Source organism: Sorex araneus, chromosome 3 (assembly GCF_027595985.1).
Source record: "Sorex araneus isolate mSorAra2 chromosome 3, mSorAra2.pri, whole genome shotgun sequence".
NCBI classification, from domain to species: domain Eukaryota; kingdom Metazoa; phylum Chordata; class Mammalia; order Eulipotyphla; family Soricidae; genus Sorex; species Sorex araneus.
The window spans coordinates 222,258,163-222,284,262 of NC_073304.1; the positions used below are offsets into that span (position 1 = coordinate 222,258,163).

A 26,100-nucleotide genomic window follows, 5' to 3' on the forward strand; every position below is an offset into this window, starting at 1 on the left:
CCAGCACGGAGACTGGCAGCTCCCTCCTCCTGCCCCTTCTCCTTTCACGCAGCTCACGCAGGATCTGGACGTCTCACGCACACTTCTAGGAAAGGCACGGGGGACCCCGGGCGACGGGGCTCTCCGCGCTCCCTTCCCTTCCCCGCCCCGCCCCGCCCCGCCGCCGCGGCCGAGGCCGCCGCCCCCGCGGCTCCCGCCCCGCCCGGCGCTAGGCCCCGCCCCGCGCGTGACGTCAGCACGCGGCGTGCGTCGCGGCGCGGCGCTCACTGGGGGCCCGGCTTTCGCCCGCTGCTGCCGCCGCCGCCGCCGGCCGCGGCTGCTCTCCCAAGATGGCGGCTCCTCCGGGCGAGTACTTCAGCGTCGGGAGCCAGGTGTCGTGCCGGACGTGCCAGGAGCAGCGGCTGCAGGGCGAGGTGGTAGCCTTCGACTACCAGTCCAAGATGCTGGCTTTGAGTATCCTTCCCCGCGCGGAGCCCGAGGCCCGGCCGGCGTGCGTGTGCGGGGGTGGGGGGGTGGGGGACGGCCGCGGCGGCTGGGGCCCGCTCCGGGCCTAGGGGCGACCGGCGACCGCGGCGCCGGGGCGCATGCGCACGGCCCCGCACTCCCCTCCCCCCCGCCGCTCCCTCGGGCTGCTTGGAGGGGGGGGGACCCGCTCGCTCCCACCCTTCCCCTTGTGGGCGCGAGGCCCCGAGCTGGAGGCGGTGGGTGGAGGGAGGGCTTGACACGCGACCGGCCTCGGCGAGGCGGCGGGGGTTGGGGGCCGCTCGGGGAGGAGGAGGGGGGGGATCGTGGAGGTGGGTGGGGGGGCTGGTGGATTGGAGCCCGGATGGAAGGGGGGCGGGTCAGATGTGAGGAGGGGGCGTGGAGGGTCCGCGGCCGCCCCGAGGGCCAGGGCCAGGGCTAGGGCTGGGGTTGCCGAGCCGGGTGACTGCTGAGGGGGCTGGGTCCCCGGGAGGGTTCGGTACGCGAGGGACTGCGGGGTGGGAGGGGTGGCAGGGAGGAGTTGGGGTCTGGGGTCCCCGGTTGCGGGGGGTAACCGCGCGTGGTGCCCAGGGCTTGGCGGGTGCTGAACTGTACACTTTGTCAGCCCCTTGGGGACTGCGGGTCTGTGTGAGTGCATTGGGGACCTAACCTGGACCTCCAGCGTGCAGGGGCTGCTTCACGGCGCTGTGGGTTACAGGTGCCAGAGTTCTCCGGGGACCAGCCTGGACTGTGGTCACCCCCGCCCCTTAGGGACGTGGCGGGGATCCACTAAGGTCTCTGGCTGCTCTGGGGTGTCTTGGGGGTAGAAATGATTTCTCTACCCCTCCTGGGAACTTAACCTGGACAGCAAAGCGCTACCTGGGCTTATGAATGTGCTGCCCCTTCTTATGTTTGAGCTCACGGTGGGCCTTGTTGGAATTTTTTTTCCTGAAGAAATAATCCTTTATGGCATCTCCCAAAAGGAACTTGACTACCCAGTCTGCTTTCTTTGAATGACAAGTATTTTTTTTTTTAATTCGCTTAACCACTTGTAGATTTTTAGCCTGAAAAGCTGTCTTGAAAGTAATTATAGCAAGAACAGAGCTTTCATTTCTTTCTTTTTGTTTTTCTTTTTGTTGTATTATGCACTAGAATTCAAACCTGAACCAAATAAGACCTTCTACTGTTGTTGCTGTATTGGAAGGATGTGGCGCAGAACAGATCATATGGTTTAGTAGGGATTGAACCCAGGTCAGATGGTGCAAGACAGACTTGCACTTGCTGTACTCTCTGCAGCCCCTGGTAGTTTTTGCAGGGTTTTTAAAAATATTTTTTGGTGGGCGGGGGGACCAGTGATGCTAAGGAGTTACTCCTGGCTCTGCACTCAGGAATCACTCCTGGCGGTGCTCGGGGGACCATATGGGATGCTGGGAATCGAACCCGGGTTGGCCGAGTGCAAGGCAAACACCCTACCCGCTGTGCTATCACTCCAGCCCCTTTTATAGGTATTTTTAATCATCATACAGTAGCCGCTGACCAATGATTAGAGATTGGATGGATGGAAGGACTGGGTCTCTTTGAATTTCTTTTTCAGTCCTGTATTTTCCTTCTCTGCAAAATGAGAAAGCTCAGATATGAGAAAGTGGACCGAGCACTCTAAAGACGCAGCGTGGAGTCTGAGGTCCAGGCCAGAAAGGGCAGTCTCCTGTGTTTGGAGGTGTAAGGCACACAGTATTACTTGACACTGTGTGTGCTTCTCCGTGAAGCTAGCCAGGAGGTGACAGACCCTTGCGCAGTTTCCAGGGTTGGACGAGGCCTGGCTTTGGGCAGCTTGAGTTCTGGTGTGGGAGTGGCAGGAAGGCTGCAGGCAGGCATTCCCTGAGGAGCCCTGCGATTCCTGGGTGAGGCCCGGCCGTGCTTGGGGCCCACTCTACTCAAGCCCTGTGTGTGAATTGGCTTTCTCCACTCCTTCTGGGGTCTGGCGGGGCCTCTGCTTGCCTCTAGTTTCCTTCACTTTATTTTCTCACCAGAATGTCCCTCATCCAGTGGCAAGCCCAACCACGCAGACATCTTGCTCATAAACTTACAATATGTTTCAGAAGTGGAAATTATTAATGACCGAACAGAAACCCCTCCTCCCCTAGCTTCACTCAATCTAAGTAAGGTAAGTATTGGGGTTGGAGAGTGGTTTGGGGGAATTGGTGGGGACATTGAGTCTCATTAGTTCTTCATGATACAGAGTAGGGTGGGGGCCGGTGAGAAGAAAATTCTTTATGGTCTATACATCATCCATTGTTTGTTTTTCCCTTTTTTTTTTTGGACAGGGGGTGGGGGAGCACTACCCAATGATGTGATGCTCAGGGGTTACTCCTGGCTCTGCACTGAGAAATTACTCTTGGCAGTGCTGGGAGACCGTGTGGGATGCCGGGGATTGAACCCCGGACGGCCCTGTGCAAGGCAAACTCCTACCTGCTGTACTGTCACTCCAGCCCCATGTTTCCCACCGTTTCTTTGACTTAAAATTGCTTATTCTAATCACTTAAAAAACATAACACTTCAGGGGCTGGAACAATAGCACAGCGGGTAGGGCGTTTGCCTTGCATGCGGCAGACCCGGGTTTGATTCCCAGCGTCCCATATGGTCCCCTGAGCACCGCCAGGAGTCATTCCTGAGTGCATGACCCAGGAGTAACCCCTGTGCATCGCCGGGTGTGAACCAAAAAAGCAAAAAAAAAAAAAAACCACTTCAGTTTTTCTTTATTCCTGGATTCCTTTAGAAGATTTTAGGATGTGTCCTCATAACTGAAGAGAGAAAAGAGATTGCTTTTGTCTTTGGTTAAAATGGAAATTTTTTTTGGTGGTTTTTTTTTTTTTTAAGTTGAAGTTCATGTGTGAACTGGCGTTGGTGGGGTTGAATTGGGTAGCAGGGTTTGCCCGAGGCCCTCCTGCGGTGGTCCTGCTGCTGTGCACACATGTATGTTTCCTGGTGATGGTTCTGGAATAGTTCTCAGGTTCTCAGAGGGATTCATGACCTATAAAAATTGGAAAAGTAGTAGTCAAAATCTCACTACCTTGGTTCATTTTTGCCTTTGGTTTTGCATTTTGAAGTCTTAACAATTGTATAGTGTATTTTAGTCGTAGATATACAAGTTAATCTCTGGGAAATTCCAGGTACCTTTTTCTGTTTCATTGTGGACCGTACGTGGTGGAGTTCAGGGAGGACTGGGATCAAACCCTGGCCGCCTGCATGAAGAACATGTGCTCAGCCTCTTCAGCTACCTCTGATACCCCCAGATAGCTTTTTTTTGATTGTGTAGTTCGATCGGTCAAAGTTCATATTGATCAGTGATAACAATACCCTAAGTCTTTACTGTTCCTAGCTTCTTTCTAGGATGACTGGAGCCATGAGTACTCACTTTAACCGTTCCTCTGCTGAGAAGTCTCTGCTCACCCAGACTAGAGTCATTTGCCCCCTAATTCTCAGCGCGCTTTCCTCCTGCAGAGCTAAGGTGGCACATCATTTCGAGTCCACTTTGAGACATATGTGAGAGTAAAGAGGAGGGGGTGCTTTTCTCTATACTGAGACAAAGATAGATCAGTGTGTCCTGGATAAAGGTGGGTCCTAAGGTCACTATCATCTTCTTTGAAATTATGGTATGTTTGTGCAGGCACGTGTTTATATGTCACTCGTTTGCTTTTCTCGCTCACCACACTATTCTCTGAATGTGGGGACCATATTTTCGCTCATAACTGGTAACACAGTGCCTTACACAGAGTAGTTAATAAGTTAGATCTTTGGTTTTTGTAGCAGCTGCCTGCCTTGCCTTCAGTTTTCTTGATTTGGTGTGGTGAAACTTTTTCCCTTGTAATGACATACATCCTTCTAGCTCTCTCGGGAATGTGGTATGTTAGCTGCAGTTTAGTAAAGCGGAAGACCGCTAAAGCAGCGTGTAGCTGAGGTGAACAGCCCATAGTGAGCTCAGATCTGGAGCTCCCTTTCTGGTTACAGTGATAGCTAAGGATAGATTTGGGAGGGTCTTGGGTTTCATATTAAAGGTGACTGGGTACAGAATGTTCCATTCTTAGAAATCTGTAGAGTTTTGTTTTCTGGGTCACACCTGGTGGTATTTAGGGCCAACTCCCAGCTCAATGCTTCAGGGGAGTGTGCGGTGCAGGTATTGAACCCCGGCCTCCTGCATGTAAAGCGTGAGCTCCAGCTTGTTGAGATACCTCCCCAGCCTGAAACTGACGGTTTTGAAAACGTGACTTAAGTCAGATACCTCTTGCTAGCCTATTTGGATGCTCTTTGATGTGACCTGATAAGATTTTTTGGGGAGGGGCACATCTGGCAGCACTCACTGCTTACCCCTGGCTCTGTGCTCAAGGATCACTCCTGTCAGGCTCAGGGACCATATGGGGTGTCAGTGATCAAAGCCAGGATGGCCATGTGCAAGGCAGGCCCCCTTCCTACTGTACTGTTCTGGCCCCATGCTGAAGAGATCTTGTAGAATCAGGTGAGTGATTTATTTCTAGCTTACTAGAAACAGTAAGAGAGAAACAGACACTAAATTATCCACTGGTGTACATGAAATAGCTACTTGCAGTGAATGGTAGAGGAAGGCTCTGAAAAAGGGAGGATTTTCTGAGATAAAAGTGACACTAAGTTTTGGGACCAGCAAATGCCGTTCTTGCTCAGAGCGGGGCTGGAGGAGTGCGGGCGCAGCTGTGCGAAGTCAGAGCTGTTGAGCAATTCCCTCGGATTTGCAGGTCAAGTAACTTGGTGATTTTGCCAATTATCTTTGCCTTTTGGGATTTGATTTCTGCAGGCGGTTTTAGTAGTTTATTAGCCTTGTTGTAAACTGGTTGTTTACTCACTGTCTTAGGAAAGCAGGAAAAAGTAATAGTTTGGGGAATACCAGAAACCTTGACTTTTCTCACTTTGCGGTTTACTTGCCAAGTCTTGTAAAAGGTTTGCTAAAAAGAAGAGTCAGAAACTGAAAACTAAAATTAGGTTGGAAGGCTATCTTTGGGTTTTATTTATTCATTCTTCCATTTGTAGAGAAGTTTTATGAGTAAGCTATATTGGCTTTCCCTTGAAGCTAACCTTGAGAAGGCTTTGGGATTTCTCCGTGGATTCAATTAGAATTAAAAGAGCCTGACAGGCTATTCCTGAAAATATTCTGGGCATCTGTTGACATGTTGCTTGTTTTTTTCTGTTGGTTTTGATTGTTTGGGGGTCAAATGTGGCAGTGCTGAGGACTCTCTTGCCTTTGTTGTGCCCAGGTACCATGTAGTGCCAGGGATCAGAACACAGCTTCCTACGTGCAAATCATATGCGTCTATGCAGCCTTTGAGTTCTCTGTCGCCCCACATGTGGCTTGAAAGGTTTTTAAAGTTTATCTCGTGGAATCAGAGATTCTGTACTGGGGTTAAGGCATGAGCCTTGTGCATGACTGGCCCAGGTTTGATCCCTCATACTACATCTGGTCACCTGAACTGCCAGCGGTAAGCCCTGAGCACGGCCTGCTATGGCCCCAAACCTTCTTGTCAAAAAGGGGGGGGGGGCTGGAGCAATAGCACAGCAGGTAGGGCGTTTGCCTTGCACGCGGCTGACCCAGGTTTGTTTCCCAGCGTCCCATATGGTCCCCTGAGCACTGCCAGTAATTCCTGAGTGCAAAACCAGGAGTAACCCTTGTGCATTGCTGGGTGTGACCCCCCCCCAAAAAAAAAAGACAAGAAAAAAATTATTTTCTCTGAAGACCGTGACTGTAGATAGTAGTAGTTTTCTATATATATATATTTTTTAGTGACACAAGATAGTTTTTATTAAGCGAAACCTATTTAGAAAGATGTGAGGGGAGAGAAAGAGAGGGAATATCTGTTCAAGAGAGAACATGGGCTTTTCCCTAGTGGGAAAAATGTGAGCAAAGATAGAAACAAACTAGATACATGTTCAGGGAAGAACACAGACTTGAAGAGAAAACCAGTAGTAGTTTTGTTTTGTTTTTGGGTCACACACCTGAGATATTTATGGATTATTCCTGGCTCTGCACAAGAATCACCCCTGGCGGCACTCCGGGTACCATATGGGATGCTGGGGATTAGACCCAGGAAGGCCCATGTGCAAGGCAAGCCCCTACCCGATGTACTGTCTCTCTGGCTCAACCAGTAGTAGGGCCACACCCAATGGTGCTGGGGTAGGAAGGCAGCCCTGGGGCTACTTTCTGAGATGTGGGCATGAGGGTTTAGTCCTCAGGGCCTGTGGGTTTGGTCCACCAGAGGCGATCTGGGCCACACCCTCAGTGCCAGGGGAGTCAAACTCAGGGCCTTGCTTTTACAAAACTTGTGCTCTGCCGCTCAAGGTCTGTTCCCAGCCAGGATTTACTGACATTTTCGAAGATGGGGATTGTTTAAGCATGTGAAAGCACAGTCAGCAAAGTTCTCTGTGATTCTTGGAAGAAAACTTTTGAGCCTTGTGGTCTAGGGGCCTTCCAAGAGAAAGGTGCCATCAAATGTGGACTCCTTGCTGGCCTAGGAAGTGCTGTGTTTAATTAAACCTGTTGACATCAATATACTTGTTTACTTTGACCCAGCAGGAAATGAAAGAGAAGGCATTTTATATTTAATTTTTGACTTGGGTGGGTTATTTTGATGCTGGAGTTTGAACTAGGTCCTCTTACATGCCAAATATGTGCTCTGCCAGCGAGGTACAGACATCCCTGGCCCTGAGAAGGCATTTTTATTTCTTGGGTGCCACATCTGGTGATGCTGGGGATTGAACCTGGGGCTCTTTGTGCTTCAGCCCTTTGAGCAATATCCCTCATTTGAGAAGCATTTTATTTATTTATTTTTTTTGTTTTTGGACCACACCCGGATGTGCTTTGGGCTTATCTGTCAGACCCTCCTGAGAAACTTTGTTGTTTTTAGACTTTATTTTTGGTTTTTGGACCACACCCAGCAGTGCTCAGGACTTACTCCGGACTATATTCAGGGGTCACTCCTGGCGAGGCTCGGGACCATATGGAGTTCGGACGAACCTGGGTTGGCCATATGCAAGTTGAGTGTCCTACCCAACTCTTTCCAGTCCCCTAAAAAAGGAGGTACTTCATTCTAGTCAACTAAAGAAAGTAGGAATTAGCCAGTCTTAGAGACGAACCTGTTTTGCTTTTGATTGGCAGTTTATTGTGAATTAGGGTTAAAAAGTTCTATCTGTGGGTCTGGGGCGATAGTACAGTGGGTAGGGTGTTTGCCTTGCATGCAGCCAACCCGGGTTCGATTTCCAGCATCCCGTCTGGTCCCCGAGCACTGCCAGGGGTAATTTCTGAGTGCAGAGCCAGGAGTAACCCCTGTGCATCGCCGGGTGTGACCCAAAAAGCCAAAAAAAAAAAAAAGTTCTATCTACACAGCAGGATTAAGAGGAATCCTTGGAGAGGATGACGGGGCTGCAGAAAGTAGAAAATAATTTTATATTCTCCTTTGTAACACTGTACTCTGCTGAAGTGTTCTGAATTTCTGGGCTGTAAGACGTAGGCATTTAATTCATATTTTTACGTGTATAGTACCAGGAAGGCAAGTGCTCTAACACTGAGCTACATTCCTGGCCCTCAACACCAGAGTATTTAAATCAGACTTCAGAAGCATGGGAAAGTTGACCCTAAATAAAATGCAGGTTACTCACCCTTTGGTTTATTAGCTGATGTCCTAAGAAAGACTTAAATATTGCTTGAGGGTGAGAGCCTGTGGTGGGGGAGGCACAGGGTTGCCTAAAATAGGGTTGTGTGCTGAGAATGAAGATTGCCCATGGGCTAGTAGTTCTCTCAGGAGAGGATTTGGGGTATGTTAGTAATAACTACGTTCTCTTACTAAATTTAATAAATTTTAGTAAGTTAATTAAATTATTTACCAATAATCTATTTTGCACAGATTGTAAGCCTCACTGGGGACTGTGCCTTACATTTTTCTAGTGCTTTATAGTTAAAAGGAATTTGGGCATGTCTCTGCATACACTGGGCAGTGCTGTAAGACCTTTAGAGTGTTTGTTTCACACACTAACCAGGCTTATGGGGCCAGAGAGTTAGCTTGATGGCTTACATTTCAGTCTCTGCCACTGCATGGTTCCCCAGAGCACTGCCAGGAGCTACCCCGAAGCTAGGAGTAGCCCCTAAGCAGGGCTGGATATGACCCAGAAACCAAAAATATAAATAGACTTAGCAGCCAGTTACTTGATCTATGTAATATGGCTAATATTGTAGAATTAACATATTTACATGTCATATTCTGAAGTAGCAGTAGAACGTTAATCCTAACAATTCGTATGTTCTTGATTTCATTGTCATTTATTTTTTGTTTTATTTTTTACTTTTTGGGTCACATCCAGCAGTGCTCAGGGGTTACTCCTGTCTCTGCACTGAGGAATTACTCCTGGCAGTGCTCTGGGGACCATATCGGATGGCGGGGATTAAACCTGGGTCAGCCACATGCAAGGCAAATGCCCTCCCCACTGTATTATCACTCCAGCCCCTATTGTTTATTTTATTTTGTGGTTTGGGGCTACTTCCTGCTGTGCTCTGGGCTTACGCCTGGTGGGCGCGGGACCATCGAGGACACTGGAGTTGAGCCAGGTTGCCTCATGGGAGGCAAGCCCCCTATTGTCATTGCCATCTTATAGAAGAGTAAACTGAGTCTGATGTAACCAGTCACAAGCCTAAGGACATATAGCTGATGATCAGAGTTAAGATCTGAGCTCAGATCTGATTTTTTTTTCCCCCAGTGTTAGATACTGCACCCCGGGCCTCTTTGAGAATACAAACAAGTCTTTGAACTACATTCCCTGCCTAATCTGATGTATTTTGGGGGTAGAGAGGTTCCCTAGTGGTACTCGGGAGGTCCAGGAGACCCCACTGGGCATTCTCGGCCAACTGTGCCAGCAGTTCAATGCAGGGGCCTGAGGATGTGATGTTTCTGGGGCCCTGGGATATCTGGGTGACCCGGGTGATACTTGGGGATCATGTGGTACTGGGAATCAGACGCGGGTCAGACACCTGTTAGGCATGTGCCCTCACTCCTGGCCTCTCAGGTCCCATTCTTAAGTGGCAGAGTTCTGTGATTTTTCTACTATGTGCATGGTCCAAAGAGCTTATAGAGTAATTCGGTGAAATGGGTATCTGAGTATCTATAATGATTATAAATACCTAAAAGAGACAAAGCATCGCTGTTGGGTGGTCAAAAGCAGTGTGGTCCTCTCAGAAGAACTGAGGAACCAGACTGGTCTTCATAGTCACATCTCCACCTCCTGACCTGTTAGGTATGTTTCCTCATTGTAAGAACGAGATATTAGTATCTCAAGTTGTTACGAGGATTGGGTCAGACATCTAGTTTAATCCTCTGTGAGCTTAGTATAACGAACCAGTGCTTCTCTCACTATGGAATAGGAGCAGGGTGGAGGCAGGAACACAGTGTGACAGAGATGGAGCACTTTGAGGAACATTGACTTGATCTCCTTTGTCAGTCTTCCTGGCATTGGACTGATTGGCAGATACCAGAGTTTGTCAGCCTAAGACTGGGGGAAATAAAAATTATACTGATTACCAGTAATAACGCCATAGTGTAAGCAGTTTGGTAGGGTGGAGTGCCGTGGGGGACAGGAGAGCACATGTGTCACTCCTCGAGGCTTGGGTCCATAGAGGTAATACTTTGACACAGCTAACTCGGGTGCATTCCCCAGCACCCCACACAGTCCCCTGAGCCCTGCTAGAAGAGATCCTTGAGCACAGAGCCAGGAATAAACCCTGAAACGCGGAGTACCCTTGGGTGTGGCCAGAAGTCAAAACCCAGAACACCTTCAGAGCATGTTCTCTGGTCCTTTGAATCATCTCCTCAGGTCCTCAAAAGACACTCTCTTTTTCTTTTTTGGGTCACACCTGGTGATGCACAGGGGTTACTCCTGGCTCATGCACTCAGGAATTACTCCTGGTGGTGCTCAGGGGACCGTCTGAGATGCTGGGAATTGAACCCGGGTTGGTCGTGTGCAAGGCTAATGCCCTACCCGCTGGGCTATATTGCTCCAGCCCCTCTCAAGGCATCTTGTTAATGACCAGAGTCGACTTGAATTGATCTTTTTGTTGGTAGGGAAACGGGATACCTAGCAGTGCTTAGGACTGACTCCTGGGTTTTGTGTTCAGGTATCTCTACTGACAGGGGATCATTTTGGCTTTTTTTTTTTTTTTTTTTGCAGGGGTGGGTCATACCTGGCAATGCTCAGGGGTTACTCCTGGCTTTGCACACAGGAATCACTCCTGGCGTTGCTCGGGGGACCATATGGATGCTGGGGATTGAACCCAGGTTGGCCACATGCAAGGCAAACGCCCTACCTGCTGTGTTATTGTTCCAGCCCCCCTTCTTTTTTTTTTTTTTTTAAAGCTTTTTGGATCACACCCAGAGTTGCACGGAGCTAACTCCTGGCTCTGCACTCAGGAGTTACTGCTGGCGGTGCTCGGGGGACCATATGGGGTACTGGGAATCAAATCCAGGTCGGCAACATGCAAGGCAAACGCCCTACCCGCTGTGCTGTCGCTCCAGCACTCAAGACAAGTGTCTTAACCTCTGTATTGTCTTCCTAGCCTCAACTTGACTTTTTTTCTTTTTTTGACATTTTGGGTCACACTGAGAGATGCTCAGGGATTACTCCTGGCTCTGCATTCAGGAATTACTCCGGGGAGTGCTCAGGGGACCATATGGAATGCTGGGAATGGAAGCCGCATCAGCAAGGCAAATGCCCTACCCGCTGTACTATCCCTCTGACCCCTCAACTTGACTTTTTTTTTTTTTTTTTTTTTTTAATTTTTTTTTATTGAATCACCAAGTGGAGGGTTACAAAGTTCTCAGGATTATGTCAGTTATACAATATTCAAATACCCCTTCCTTCACCAGTGCCCATCTTACATTCCCAACCCCCCCAGTCTATCTGCCGCCCCCTCCCACCTCCCTAGTCCCCACCCTTATACGTGATAGGTTTCACTTCATTTGCGCTTATCTCGATTACATTCCATGTTTCAACACACAACTCACTACCGTTGCTGGGGTTTCCCCCCAAAAAGAAAAAGACAGTCCTATTGCCAATGAGGCATTTGATAATTCTCCATTACTAAGCATATAGAGATATTAAGTCCTGCTGTTTGTTACATAACTTTTCTTTTTCCCCCTTGCCCCGCGCCACCGAGTTCACGCCTGTTTAGTAATCGCCACGCTGTCTGACAAAGGGAAAAAAAACCGAAGAGGATGGTTATTTCCCGTCATCAGCCGGCGTGGGGCTCTGGCTTAGTTGATAGTCTAGTAGAGTGTCTGGAAGCAGTTTCTGGAACCAAAGCTCTTGCGCTGATATCGGCTCCGGCTCGAGATACCACCAGCATCCCGCTGGTCCATGTACCTAATTTTTCCCCTTATTTCCCATTCCCACGCCACCAGGTCTGTTTGCTTCATGGACATCACACTATGTTTGACACCACGCCACGTTTCTTCCCGAGAAAGAAGGATATTTCTTCTCAGCCAGCGTGGGGATATAGCTTAGTTCAGTCTAGAGAGATGGCTACCATTTTGATTGCCTTCAATATTTCAACAAAATACTTACTATTCTTGTTAGGAACACCCACAAAAGTCCGACCCATTAAGAAGGAACCATTACATACTGCTGATACTAAGATGACATTAAGTTGCGCGGCCGCGGCAGCGGCCGCGCGGTTTTGGGTTTCTGTCTAAAGTCCAGGGAGAAAGTTGAAGGAGAGAGAGAGAGAGATTTCCGCACGGGGGACCTGGCGGAAACTCTCAAGTCACATACTGCAGGTTGCTGGTGGGCTGCCGGTGTCCCAAGCAGCTCCGTCCTCTTCGTCAGTCATTCTGGGGGTGCGGGCGCGGAGAAATGGGAAAGCCCACGTGGCTGCACTCTCTTTAAGTGTCCGATGTGGGCGGAGACCGGTACTTCCCCGCCCTCGATCCCCCGCCAGCCGCGCCGCGCACTTGGGTGCGTCTCTCCATTTTGTGCTCAGAAGTGGGATAGATGCTGTGTGCAGGTTGCTGGTGGGCTGCCGGTGTCCCAAGCAGCTCCGTCCTCTTCGTCAGTCATTCTGGGGGTGCGGGCGCGGAGAAATGGGCTCAACTTGACTTTTAAGTTCAGTGTTCTCAGGCCTACTTAAGTGAACACTGACCAGCTGACTGTTGGGTAGAGAAATCACAGGAATTAGGATTTTCGCCATGCTTTCCACTTCTGAGACTGAGCAGACTTTTTTTTTTTTTTAATGTAAGTGCATCGAATGAGATGTCTCATTAATGTTCCTTCCAAGTTGGAATAGAGTAGAGGAGGTATTTGTTGTGGCCCCGGGGAGACAGGAAAAGGGACAGAGGATGGAAACTTGGAATCCATAGTTAAAGGCATCTTACTTCCTTTACCCAACTGCTGAATGATCTGTGAACCGCTTTTACCCATTTGTTAATCATTTATTCCATACTTGTAAAATGTGATTGATCACATAGAGCCAATAAGAACAGATTCACAATCAGCCCCAGAATTGGAGAAGATATGAATGACCCTTAAAAATGATCTTTGGGGCTTGGAATGGTGTCCAGTGGCTTTGCCTTGCACGCAGCTGACAGAGGTTCAACCCCTGCCCCCCTATATGGTCCCCTGAGGCCTACAAGAATGGTCTCAGCGCAGGAGCCAGGACTAAGCCCCGAGCACCACTGGGGGTGGCACCAAAAACCAAGAAGAAAAAAAATTTTTTGTAAGGCAGGCGAGCTTGTAGTGGGTAAGACATTTACCTCTCAAATAGCCAACCTGGGTTCAACCCCGGTTCCCCATGTGCTTCCCCGATTTCCGCCGGGAGTGATCTCTGATTGCAAAGCCAGCAGTAAGGCCCGAGCAGGCCAGGTGTAACATCACTTCTCACCCCAGGAAAAAAAAATGTGGTCTTTGGATGACCAGAGAGATGGTACAGAGCTTAAGGTGCTTGTCTTGCATGCAGAGACGGGTTTGAACCCTGGCATCGCAGAGAGTCCCCCAAGGCCTTCCAGTATTCCCTGAGCACAGAGCCAAGAGGAAGCCCTGAACACTGCCCAGAGTGGCCTGCCAACCTCCTTCCTCACCCCACCCCACATCCCCCCACCAAAATAATGGTGTTTAGAGATTGGTTTGCGGGTAGAACGACCTGGTAATACAAAAAATGGAGGTCACAAAGTTGATATCTCTCTCTCTCTCCCTCCCTCTCTCCCTCCCTCCTACCCTCCCTCCCTCTCTCTCTCCCACCCTCTCTCTCTCTCTCTCTCTCTCTTCAAAGGAAACTAACATCAGTGCTACAAAAAATACTTTGGTGGCCGAGCACATGCCTAGTATGTGGGGGGCTCTGATTCTGGCCAAGTGTAGCCCTGGTAGTCGCAAAGCACTGCTCCGAAGAGCTGGGAGTGGTCTTGGGCCCACCCTTAACCCTTACATTGTTGGGTAGGAAGAGAATGAACCACCATCAGGGCTTACCTTTGTGTGATGAAAGTAGCTGGGGCAAGAACTGACTAGTATTTCAAAGATAATATTTAGCATAATCTTTTGTTTTTTGTTATTGTTTTCTGTTGGCTTTTGTTTGCTTTTTGGGTCACGCCCAGCGATGCCCAGGGGTTAGCCCTGGCTCTGCACTAAGGAATTACCTCTAGCAGTGCTCACTGGGTCATATAGGGTGCTGGGAATTGAACCCGGGTCAGGCCCGTGCAAAGCAGATGCCCTACCCGCTGTGCTATCGCTCCAGCCTCTTTTGATTTTGTTTTGCAGAAACACTCAGGGTGTTTGGGCTTTCTTCTGGCCCTGCACTCAGGGATCACTCCTGGTGAGGCCTGGGGCACCTCAGGTGGTGCTGGGAATCAAACCAGGTTGAAGGTGGCAAGGCAAGCACCCCTGCCACTGTACTATCTTGCCTTTTTGCCTGCCCCAGTTAGTTTCCCAAGTTTCAGTACATTCCTGGGATTTTTTTTCATCTTCATCTTTTTGGGTCACATCCAGCAATGCACAGGGGTTACTCCTGGGTTATGCACTCTGGAATTACTCCTGGTGGTGCTCGGGGGACCATTTGGGATGCTGGGAATCGAACCCAGGTTAGCCACATGCAAGGCAAATTCCTTGCCCGCTATGCTATTGCTCCAGCCCCTCTTGGAATAGTTTGATAGTTAGAGATACAGCCTGTGTTCACGGATCCATTCTGTAGCCAGCTCCTTGCCAGTGTTTTGGTCCTAATGTGTTGGGTATAGGATTATCACCGAGTGAATTGGACAGCTGATTCTCAGCTTGGACATGCATTTTGGTAGGGTGTAGGTGTTTGTATAGCATGTAAATGTGGGAGTGGAAATAACTACTTGTCTAAAAGCAAGATTCTTTTGTTCTTGTTTTGCTTTGGTTCTCGGGACACACATGGCAGTGCTCAGGACTTAGTCCTCACTCTGATTGGGGATCATTCCTGGCAGTACTTGGGGGACTAAATGTGGTGCTGAGGCTCAAACCAGGATTTGCCACAACTCTTCTGACTTGCAGAAACTGACTTACTGAGTTGCTTTATTAGGATAAAGGCCACCATATCAGGTTCGAGATCAAGTTTTGCTCCAAGCAGACAGCTGTTTTCTTACAGAAGGGTGGGGAAGATACCAGTGGGATGAAAAGGAAGAGTCTATCATTGTTTAGTGACTAGAGGACGCATGAAATGGTGTCAAGTAAGGTCAAAGAGGTAGAGTGATTGCCACTGTCAAAAAGACTCTGGTGGGGCTGGAGAGATAGAGTACAGTGCTAGGCTTTTAAGGATCTCATGTTTAGGCCCAGGAGATTGCTTAATGCACTGAGCACTTGGTTTGTATGCAGGAGGCCCTAGTTTGTTTGATCCCTGGCACTGTAAGGAATGATCTCCGCCTGGAAGAACCCTGGGCAAGAGGAGTAGCCTCTCCCTCCCTGGCCCCACCCCTGTCTCCGGCCCAAAAACAAAGACAAAGAAACTAGGAGGTGGTAAGGGAGAGTATCATGTAGCTAAGCGATCACAGTCTGCAGGATAAGTGTGATCAGGGGGCTGTGAGTGTGCGAGGGGAAGCAGTTCCTGGGCCGGGCCTGAGAGCAACTCTCCTAGGCTTGGTTTTCCGGCGGTGCAGTCTGCCACCTACGCAGCTTGGTAGCAAAAAGTCATATTTCTTGTAAATAAACGGGCTTGGTTAGTAAAATCTAAAACAGGGAGCTGGTTAAATTGGGTCCATAGGTCATAGAGGAGTGAGTAATTTAGAGACGGTTTCTTAGTTGAAACGGTGGAGCAGATCCTTTCTGTTTGGGGGCCACACCTGGCAGTGCTCAGCGGCTACTCCCTGCTCACAGCTCACAGGTCACTGCCAGCAGCACTCCAGGGCCATGTGTTTGCTGGGGTCTAACCCAGGCTTCTTAGATGCAGAACATGTGCTTCAGCACTTTGAGCTATTTCCTGGGCCCGTGGGATAGGGTTTTAAAGAATAACTGGTAGTTAGATGGGGTGTGACTTTAAATGGTGATTTGTGAAGTAGCAGATATCCAATTTGTCTTCTTTGTAGTTTAGAAACTGGTAACTTTCTGAACTACAGTGAGCTAAACTGGAATTTGTTCATTCTGGGAGGGTACTAGTGTATGTTTCAGTATTGGTATTTGAACTTTTGCTTTTTTTTTTTGTTTGTTTTTTGTTTTTTGTTTTTTTTTGGCTACACCTGGTGGTGCTGGCCTAAATCTTGGCTCTGCACTAGGAATCATTCCTGGCTGTGCTTGGGGGATCACATGGGGCATCAGGGATTGTACCTGGCTTCACTGTGTGTAAGGCAAATACTTAACCCCTACATGTTTATCTTATGGAACTGCCAACAGTAGCTAGGCCCCATATGAAGTCACATACCTGGCTTAGGGTTGTGGAGCTCGTGAGTGGTAAGCAGGAATTTTAGCTGTATTCTCTCTCGTGAAGCTAAGGAGTTGACTATTCTGTTTTATTAATTTATCTTTCTTTAACCAGACTCAGTGGTGCTTGGGGGCTACTCCTGGCACTTCTTAGGGACCATGGTTCGGAGAGTCAAATCTAGGCGTGTGCTCAGCCCATTTGAATGATCTCTCTGGCCCGTTGAACTCTCTCTGACTCCTGTTTTGTTTTGTTTTTTTTTCCGCTTTTTGGGTCACACCTGGTGATGCACAGGGGTTACTAAGGAATTAATTACCACAGGCGATGCTCAGGGGACCGTATGGGATGCTGGGAATCAAACCCGGGTTGGCCGTGTGCAAGGCAAATGCCCTACCCACAGTGCTATTACCCCAGCCTCCGACTCCTGTTCTTAAACGTTGCTGTATCTGCTCTTTTCAGTGCCCAGGAGACAGAGAAGTGGCGCTTTCACTCTTCACTGAGTGAAATCCGCCGTTAATAGTAGACGTGGGGCCTCCCGACTTAACTCCTCTCCCACTGTGGAAGAGATCCTGTGTGTAGGTCTTCTGGTCTGTGTAGGACCACACCCGGTGGTGCCCAGGGTTTACTCCTGACTGTGCTCAGGGATCATTCCTAGCAGTGCTCAGGGGACCAGGTGCCGTGCTCGGGATTGAAACCTGTGGCAGGTGCCCTGCCCGCTGTCCTATCTCTCTCTCCCTCGTCACAACAGCGTCTCTAACAGAAAACCAGAAGGGAGAGAGCTCCTGAACTCATCGTCTAAAGGAAGGTCAGACAGTGAATTTTGATTTGGGGTCACACTTAGGGATACTGGGCGCTGCTTTCTGTTCTGTGCCCGTGGGTCACTCCCAGCAGGATTTGGAGACCATGCACAGTGAGGAAGACCAAGTCTGGGCTCTTGCATGCAATGCATGTTCTCAAATCGTATGTAGTTTTTCTCAGAACCAAGCTGTGAGCTACCTCTCTGTTGAAAATATTGTTCAAGTGATGCTAACAGCTCACATTTGTGCCGTCCTTTAAGCTCACCTCGTGCTTTCACTCACATTAGTTCTGTAATCCTCAGGGCATTGAGGTGGCTAATTTGAGCTCACACTCTTCAGAGGTAGGTTGGCCGATCCAGTTTCAGCTTCGCTTCCAGCCCGCTTTTCCTCTAGCTCTGCCCAGCCTGGAGTGTTTACAGCAGTGTTCCTTTCACCAGCTTCACACCAAGAAATTACTCCGTTGGTGTTCAGGAGGCCCGGTTACTCGTATGCTGTACCTGTGAATAGTGTGGAGTGACAATTGCGGATAATAAGCAAAAGCTGTTGGCTTTACTGACAAGTCGTTTTTAACTAGTTAATAGATAAAGATGAACTTTTCCCGTATCACTGTACTGACTATGGCTAAAGGCCGACCTGTGTGATAGCATAGTTTTGCTGTTTATCTTTTGTGCTTTTATTTTTGGAGACCACACCTGCCAGTGCTTGGGGGGAATGAGCTACCTGCTGGACATCAAACCCTGAGCCTCTGAGCTATGTTCCTGGTCTCACTGCAGTGCAGCGATTTAACAAATAATCTTATCCAAACCTAGTTGGAGAGGTTTCGCTGTGTCCCCTGGGCTATTATCTTTTTGTATGGGGTTATTTTAGTTTGTGAGCCACATATGGCAGTGCTCACTCAGGTATTACTCCTTGGGCTATGCTTGGAAGTCACTTCTGGCAGTGTTTGTCACCATGTGGTGAAGGGATTGAATCCAGTTCTTTTTTTTTTTCCTTTTGGGGTCACGCCTGGTGATGCACAGGGGTTACTCCTGGCTCTGCACTCAGGAATTACTCCAGGCGGTGCTCAGGGAATCATTTGGGATGCTGGGAATCGAACCCAGGTCGGCCGCATGCAAGGCAAACGTCCTACCTGCTGTGCTGTCCTCCAGCTCCTGTACCCAGTTCTGCATGCAGAGTACACACTAAGAACATTGAGCTCTCTCCAGCACTTTTTTTTGGTTACTTGATGCTTTCTTGGTTTTTGGACTATATTAGCTGTACATAGAGGCTATTCTAGGCTCTTCTGACATAAAAGGGGAAAAATCCTCTGGGACTCTTGTGTTGTTCTGGGGATTTGAGCTGGGGTCGGCCGCATGTAGGGCAGGTTGCCTTAACCTCTGTACTATTTTTCCAGCTCTATTTGGAGTTTTTTTTTTTTTTTTTTTTTTTTTTTTTTTTTTTTGCTTTTTGGGTCACACCCAGCAATGCACAGGGGTTACTCCTGGTTCTACACTCAGGAATTACCCCTGGCGGTGCTCAGGGGACCATATGGGATGCTGGGATTCGAACCTGGGTCAGCCTGGGTCAGCCTGGGTCGGCCGCGTGCAAGGCAAGCGCCCTACCCGCTGTGCTATTGCTCCAGCCCCTCTATTTGGAGTTTTAAAGGGTGCCAGAACCAGTGATCACTGGCTGACCAAGTAGCAAAAAAAAATCTCGAATCTTGAAGTGTTTGGGGCTACTTTTGGCTCTGTGCTGGGGGAGGGGGAATACCATGTGCTGAGGCCCGAGCCTGGGTCTTCCTCATACAAAGCATGTGCTCCAGCCCTTTGCTCCAGCTCCCTTGACCCATCTCTCCAGCCTTGAAATTTTTTTTTTTTTTTTTTTTGGCTTTTTGGGTCACACCTGGCAGTGCACAGGGGTCATTCTTGGCTCTGAACTCAGGAATTACCTCTGGCAGTGCTCAGGGGACCAGATGGGATGCTGGGAATCAAACCCGGGTTGGCCGCATGCAAGGCAAACGCCCTACTTGCTGTGTGATCGCTCTAGCCCCAGACTTGAACTCTCTTAAAGGTGGTGTTGGTGGTGCATGCAGAGCAGTCAAGGTGCACTCAGAGCAGTCTCTTTGTGACGCAGCAAAAAATACTTTTTTCCGGGGCTGGAGCGATAGCACAGCGGGTAAGGCGTTTGCCTTGCACGCGGCCAACCCGGGTTCGATTCCCAGCATCCCATATGGTCCTCTGAGCACCGCCAGGGGTGATTCCTGAGTGTAGAGCCAGGAGTAACCCCTGTGCATTGCCAGGTGTGACCCAAAAAGCAAAAAAAAAAAAAAAAAAAAAAAAGTTTTTTCCTCCAGTTCTGGGAATTGAATCTAGGGGCTGCTCACATGTGAAGGATGTGTTCTACGCAGCACTAAGCCACAGATAGCCTGGTCCCTGATTCTGCGGTGTTTCTCATAGTTCAAAGCACTTAACAGATCCTGACAATCCAGTGCAGGAAACGTGGATGACTGTAACCTTGGCACATCAGAAATCGTTGGGTTCCAGGAACCGGAGAGAAAGTGCAAGTAGGTAGGGTGCTTGCCTTGCAGGATTCCTGACATCCCTATTGAGGGTCTCTATTGAGGGATATCCCTGAAAGTGACAAAAATGCAGGAGACCTGGAATTTGCCTTCTGGCACCAAGTGGTCCCTGAGACCAATCTGCTGGGTTAGGTCCCCCCAAAATAAACCCTTTATGGGAGGAGATGTACTCAGTGGTGCTGGAGAGCTACTCCTGGTGTGATGGGGGTTGTTTCTGGTGTGATGATGGTATGTAGCAGGAGGCTGGGGACATGCAGTGTTGGGGACCAAACTTGGGGTTTGCATGCAAAAGTGTGCACTCCAGCCTTTTGAGCCATCTCCCTGATCAGAAATTTTTGTTATTGGTGTTCTTTGCATTCAAATTTATATATTTCAACGATAATTTAGACTTTTCCCCTCGTAGGTGGAACTGTAGAGTGTAGTGCCACGTTAAGAACCTAAGTTCTTGGGGCTGGAGAGATAGCACAGTTGGGTAGGATGTTTGCCTTGCACACGGCCGACCCAGGTTCGACTCCCAGCATCCCATATGGTCCCCCAAGCACCGCCGGGAGTAATTCCTGAGTACATGAGCCAGGAGTAACCCCTGTGCATCACTGGGTATGACCCAAAAAGCAAAAAAAAAAAAAGAGCCTGAGTTCTGGGCCAGAGAGATAGTAACAGGGTGCCTCCCTTGCTTGTGGCTGACCCAACTTTGATCCCTGGCACCAGAGACCCTCGAGCACACCAGGATTAAGTCCTAAAGCGTTTCAGGAGCTACACAGTTCTGGAGTCAGACTGTGAGTTCAAATCCATTGTTTTCCATTTGTGGCTTGATAAGCTTGGACAGTTGGACCTAAAGCTTTTCAGTGTACCAAGCAGGAGTAAATTGTTTTGCTTTTTGGGTCACACCTGGCAATGCTCAGGAGTTACACCTGGCTCTGCATTCAGGAACCACTCCTGGTGGTGCTCAGGGGACCATATGGGGTGCTGGGAATCGAACCCGGTTGGCCGCATGCAAGGCAAACACCGTACCCACTGTGTTACGGCTCCAACCCCCCAAATTTTAGCTCTTGATTCATGAAATACTACATCGTGGTTAGGACTTGTCTCATAAATCTCCCACGTCTCACCCCCACACAGAGGGGTTCAGTCCCCAACACCACATAACCTCCTGAGCATTGCTGCCACAGTCCAGGTGGCCCTGGTGATTCTGGGCACCTCAGGATGCAAATAGTTCTCGAGTGGAACCAGTAATTCAGTTGAGAGAATAGTGCTAGGAGTGGACCCTGGGTCACCCTGAGCACTTCTAGGGATGTTACTCACAAGATAGAGTACATGCTTGGCATATCTGAGGGCTCAGGTTGGATCCCTCTTAACTGCATATCAGACCAGAAGACCCAAGCACTAAACCATCAGGCCTGCACACATATGTATATAGTACGTATATGTGTATGTATGTAGTTGTTTAATATACCTTAAGTCTGTAACTTGGTTTCCGCTGTGGAATATGCTCACACAGTAGCAACTAGCTCTTATTTTAAAGTGTACAGAGTGTGCAGACAGGCCTCATGACCTATCTGGGTCAGTGTTTTGGTTTGTCACTGTGTGCTCCAGGACATGACTTTATGTGGGGTGCTGTGTTTTGTGAGTCCCCAGATACCAGGATTCTGTAAAGAACAGAATTAGAAATGGAGACAGGAGCTTGCTTCCAGGCAACAGGAAAACTCGGGGATCTTAGTGGAAGAAAAGTTTATCATTTTATTTTTGTCCCATACTTGGCAGTGCCTTCGGGTCTTAGTCCCAGCTCTGCAGTCGGGGAGTCACTGCTGGAGACCATATGTGGTGCTGTGACTCAAACCCGGGTCAGCTTTGTGTAAGGCAAGAGCCTTACCCTTGTATTCTCTCTCTGGCCCCTGAAAGAATTCTTAGTTTTATTTTTTTTGTGTTTTGGGGCCACACCTGGCAGTGCTCTGGACTTAACTCCTGGCTCTGTGTTCAGGGATCACTTTAAGGTTCAGGGGATCGTGTGAGATGCTGGGGATTGAACCCAGGTCAGGAGTATGCAACGCAAATGCCCTTCCTGCTGTACTATCACTCCAGCCCTTGGAGGAAAATTACCTTTTATTGGTTTTTCTTTTTCTTTCTTTTTTCTGATTTTTTTTTTTGGTAGTGGGGGGGGGCGCGTCACACCCAACAGTGCTCAGGGATTATTCTTGGTTCTGTACTCAGGGATCATTCCTGGTGGGCTCGGAGGACCATATGGGATGGCAGTGATCGAACCCAGGCCAGCTGCATGCAAGGCAAATGCTCTGCCAGCTGTACTATCGCTCCGCCCATGGAAGAAATATTTTTAAGAGCTTGCTTGTACTAGCTAAGAATGAAGGGTTTCCAAGAGCACATTCCAGAATGGAAACGGCAGGAGCAGGCATGGCCTAAGGACTGACAGTGGTTCTCAGAGGCCTCTTCAGCCTGCAGAAGGCCCCAGCAGTTCTGCGGCTGCAGCTGCAGCGCCACCCTGAGGGCAGCTGGTCGAGGGCCCAAGCATAGGCCATGTCGGGCGTGTGCCTCGGAGCCAGCAGGTCATTCCCAGCAGGTTCCTTGTTGTATCAGCTGTCACCGCCTGGGAGATACTTGCCCTCGGGATCCCTCTGAATGCCACACTGCACCTGTGCTCCCCGGCCTGGGCTGTAGAAAGGAATCGGCCCAGCTGGCGGCTGGGTAGCGCGACGTGGGACATGCTGCTCTCCTTGGGTTTGTTTCTGTTGTGGCTGCTGCCTTCTCTCTTGTGTCACTCACTGCGTGCACGTAGGGATGATGTCCTTGCTGCTCACCCACTCAGGGGGGACCGGAAGCCTTAACTATTGAGGCCTCGGCGTTGAGTTCATGCACTTTGCTCCGCTGCTCAGATCAGGCGGCAAGGAAGGATCTGCACTGGAATCATGTAGGCAGGTACAAGTCTGAGCCTCTTGATTGGCCTGCCCTATTGTCTGCTTAAAGCCTTCTCTAGGCTTTGAGATTTTTTTTTTTTTATTGGCTTGGGCTGTTTGGGAGTTTGGGGCCACACCCAGCAGTGCTCAGGGCTCACTCCTGGCGGTGCTTGGGGGACCATATGGGATGCTAGAAATAGAACCCTGGCCACATGTGTGACATGAGCCCTACCCACTGTCCTATAGCTCCAGCCCCGTAGTTTGTGAGATCCTGACCCGTGTTTCAGTTTTTTATTTGCTTTGTGTTTTGTGGTATCAGGAATCGAGCCCAGGACTCCTGCATGCAAGTACTTTACCACTGTGCCACATCCCCAGTCTGATGCTTCTGGTTTGGTTGGGAGAGGCCAGCAGCTAGTATGTTTGCATTGAAACTGGGTATAATGAGCAGAAGAACTGGGTATAATGAGCTTGGTCTCCATGTTTGACTTCCTGGGTTTGATCCCTGGCACCACAAAAGATTAGACAAGAAAATGAATGTAGTATTGTGATAACCCATGGACTGAGAAAGCTGCGATCCCAGTGTCCCTCCCAGGATAGAGCGGCACACCCTGTACCTCCTATCATGCAGTTTTTAAGGTTTCCTCTGGCAGTTTGGCACTAACCCACAGATCCACTAACTCAGGCATTTATAGGTAGACACCAGTTTTTAAAAATGGAAGTTGGTGAATTATAGCTGTGTTGAATGTAGAGTGGTAGTTATTTGTTCTACAAAAGGAGTCTTAATTAATTTTCAGGACCATTCTGTAGAAAAAGAGCATGCTTATCTTTTTCTCTCTTAGCCCCTGTTTCCAGGAACAGTAGCATTTATGGCCCGCCATGAGCATAATCATTCTCATGTCTAATTGGTAGGGTCCTCCGGGAGAGGTTGGCCCCATCTGTGCGTGCAGCGTCCTGGGAAAGGCAGATCCTGTACCTGGACATCAGATTTAAGCAGTTTTCATTTTGCCATAAAAATACAATCTCTAGGGGGCTGGAGCAATAGCACAGCGGGTAGGGCGTTTGCCTTGCACGCGGCCGACCCGGGTTCAATTCCCAGCATCCCATATGGTCCCCTGAGCACCACCAGGGGTAATTCCTGAGTGCAAAGCCAGGAGTAATCCCTGTGCATCGCTGGGTGTGACCCAAAAAAGCAAAAAAAAAAAACAAAAAAACAATCTCTAAATTGGCAGCTGGTGGTCTCAGGGTTTGCAGTGGTTCCAGTTCAGCCAAAGGCCAGTTAAAGAAAAGGGTGTCAGGGAAGTGGGTCAGTGACCCGAGCACACGTCTGGCATGCACTGGCTTCCATCCCTACTCCAGGATATTGCCTTGGTCATTCCCAGCACTTCTGGGGAGTTCCTCTTCCCCCAAAAAATAAAAACAGGGGGCCAGGGAGATTAGGGGTTATCAGAACCCAGCAGGTTTGGGCCTCAGCACTACCTGGAGGCCCCTAGCACTCCTAGGGCAAACTGGGGGGCCCCTGCATTCCAGGGCCTAAATCAGCACCACATTCTTTTTGGTTTGATTTGGGGGAGGGGGCATTGGGGAGGGCCACACGTGGCGATGCTCAGGGCTTACTCCTGCTTCCGCACTCAGGTATTACTCCTGGTGGTGGTACTCAGGGGACCTAATGGGTTGCCAGGGATCGAACCTGGGTACTGTGTGCAAGGCAGATACCCTGCCTGCTGTACTGTTGATTTGGCCCCACTCCCAAGCATCCCGAGCACTGCTGGGAGCACCCTCCCTCTCCCCCTACACCTCCCGTATTTAAAAAAAAAAAAGCTTGAGGGTATTGGGGCAAATTGAAATACAGTCAGTTAACCGGGTTTGTGCTGACTTCTAAGGCTCTCTCACATCATTTAGCATTTGGGATCTGTTTGCCCTGAGGTTGAAATGGAGAATTATCTACTCCAATCTCCTTTGCTTTCAGAGCCTTCAGAAGAGAGTGGACAGCTAGTATTTCTGGGCAACTAAGGGTATATTTTGAAATTACTGTTCTGTAACCATTGTGTCACTGTTACTCAGGCTGTTCCAAACAAAATAACCATTTCTGGCGAAGATTTATATCCATTTTATTCTGCCTCTGGGAAAGATTCAAAAGTGGCGTCTCTCCCAGCCTTTTATCCTCCTCTTCTACTTAATTTGTCAGCTTCAGTCTTAAACATTCACAGAAATGCCTCGTTTGCCTGGGCCAATTTCTGTCGCACTGAACGGATGATACTTAACCCACTTTGTAGTTGACAAGGATATTTCACTCTGGGTGTCCAGACTAGTCAACACAAGCTTTGTCTGATTCAGCACTTCGAGTTGTTTTTTGGTTTTCGGGTATAACAGTTTACATACACATTTTAAAGATTTCTTAAGGGGAAGCCCTCCTGCATCCGAATGGGGTCAGCCCTTTCCTGGGGCTCTGCAGGCGTCAGCTCATGGGTTAATTCAAGGGAATTCTGTGCCCTCTAGTTTTTTTTTTCTTTCTTCAGGGAGCTCAGGGTCTTTGAGGATTGTTTGGGAAGTGACACTGAGTCAACTGGGTTTTCTTGGTGAGCAGGTGAGCATCGCTTGTTCCTGCTGCCCAGAAGACACTGTCGCTGCTTGCACTCCTGGAGGCCCGCTCACTGCAGCCTAGGTCCGGACCTCTTTGGCAGTGCTGGTGGCGCACTGCACCCTCTCTCTGGGCAGCTGCGGCCTGGGGGGTCACAGTGGCAGTACTGGGCTTGAAAGATTGTTAGCACTATTTTCGGCTTTTGAGCCATACCCACTAGTGCTGGGGGCTACGGCAGCTCTGTCTCAGGGGCTGCTCCTGGTGTGCTGGGCCTGAGCTGAAGCCCCCGCACCCCTCAAGCACGTACTCAGCCCACTGAACTATCTCTAGCCCCACAAAATTACGTGTTGGTTCTTTTTTTGTGGGGGGGGGGGGGGAAGAGGGTATATCTCTCCATGTCCTTGGACCGTGAGAACAGGAACTGGCTTCAAATCATGGTGGCTTGGCCTGCCTTCCTATTACCTAGGGAGACAGATGACCGTGCGTGAGCAAACTCTGTGGTGCTCACATCCTTTCCTCCCTTGGTCTTCGAAGCTCAGAGGGCAGGAAGAGAGTCCTTCCTGGGACCCAGTTTGAAGACTTTGTTTTCTTAGTCAAACCTATGCCTTAGGGGGCTGGAGTGATAGCACAGGGGTAGGGTGTTTGCCTTGCACGCGGCCGACCAGAGTTCGATTCCCAGCATCCCATATGATCCCCTGAGCACCGCCAGGAGTAATTCCTGAGTGCAGAGCCAGGAAAAACTCCTGTGCACCGCCGGGTATGACCCAAAACAAAGCATAAATAAATAAATAAATAAAACTTTGAAAAAAAAAAAAACCCTATGCCTTAATAGGAACTGGAGTGAGAGGACAGTGGGTAGGGAGTTTGCCTTTATGCCTCGACCT

The 26,100-nt window shown here is 49.3% G+C and overlaps 1 protein-coding gene across 1 annotated transcript in view; it reads left to right on the forward strand.

Annotated features, from left to right (window-relative positions):
- The first annotated feature begins 254 nt into the window (after nt 1-254).
- The window catches only part of LSM12 (LSM12 homolog), a 35,251-nt gene continuing 9,405 nt past the window's right edge, over nt 255-26,100 (forward strand). Inside the window, exons 1-2 of the mRNA XM_055133286.1 lie at nt 255-453; nt 2,493-2,626. Coding sequence (XP_054989261.1) covers nt 330-453; nt 2,493-2,626 — 258 coding nt within the window. The 5' untranslated portion in view covers nt 255-329. The remainder of the gene's footprint in view (nt 454-2,492; nt 2,627-26,100) is intronic.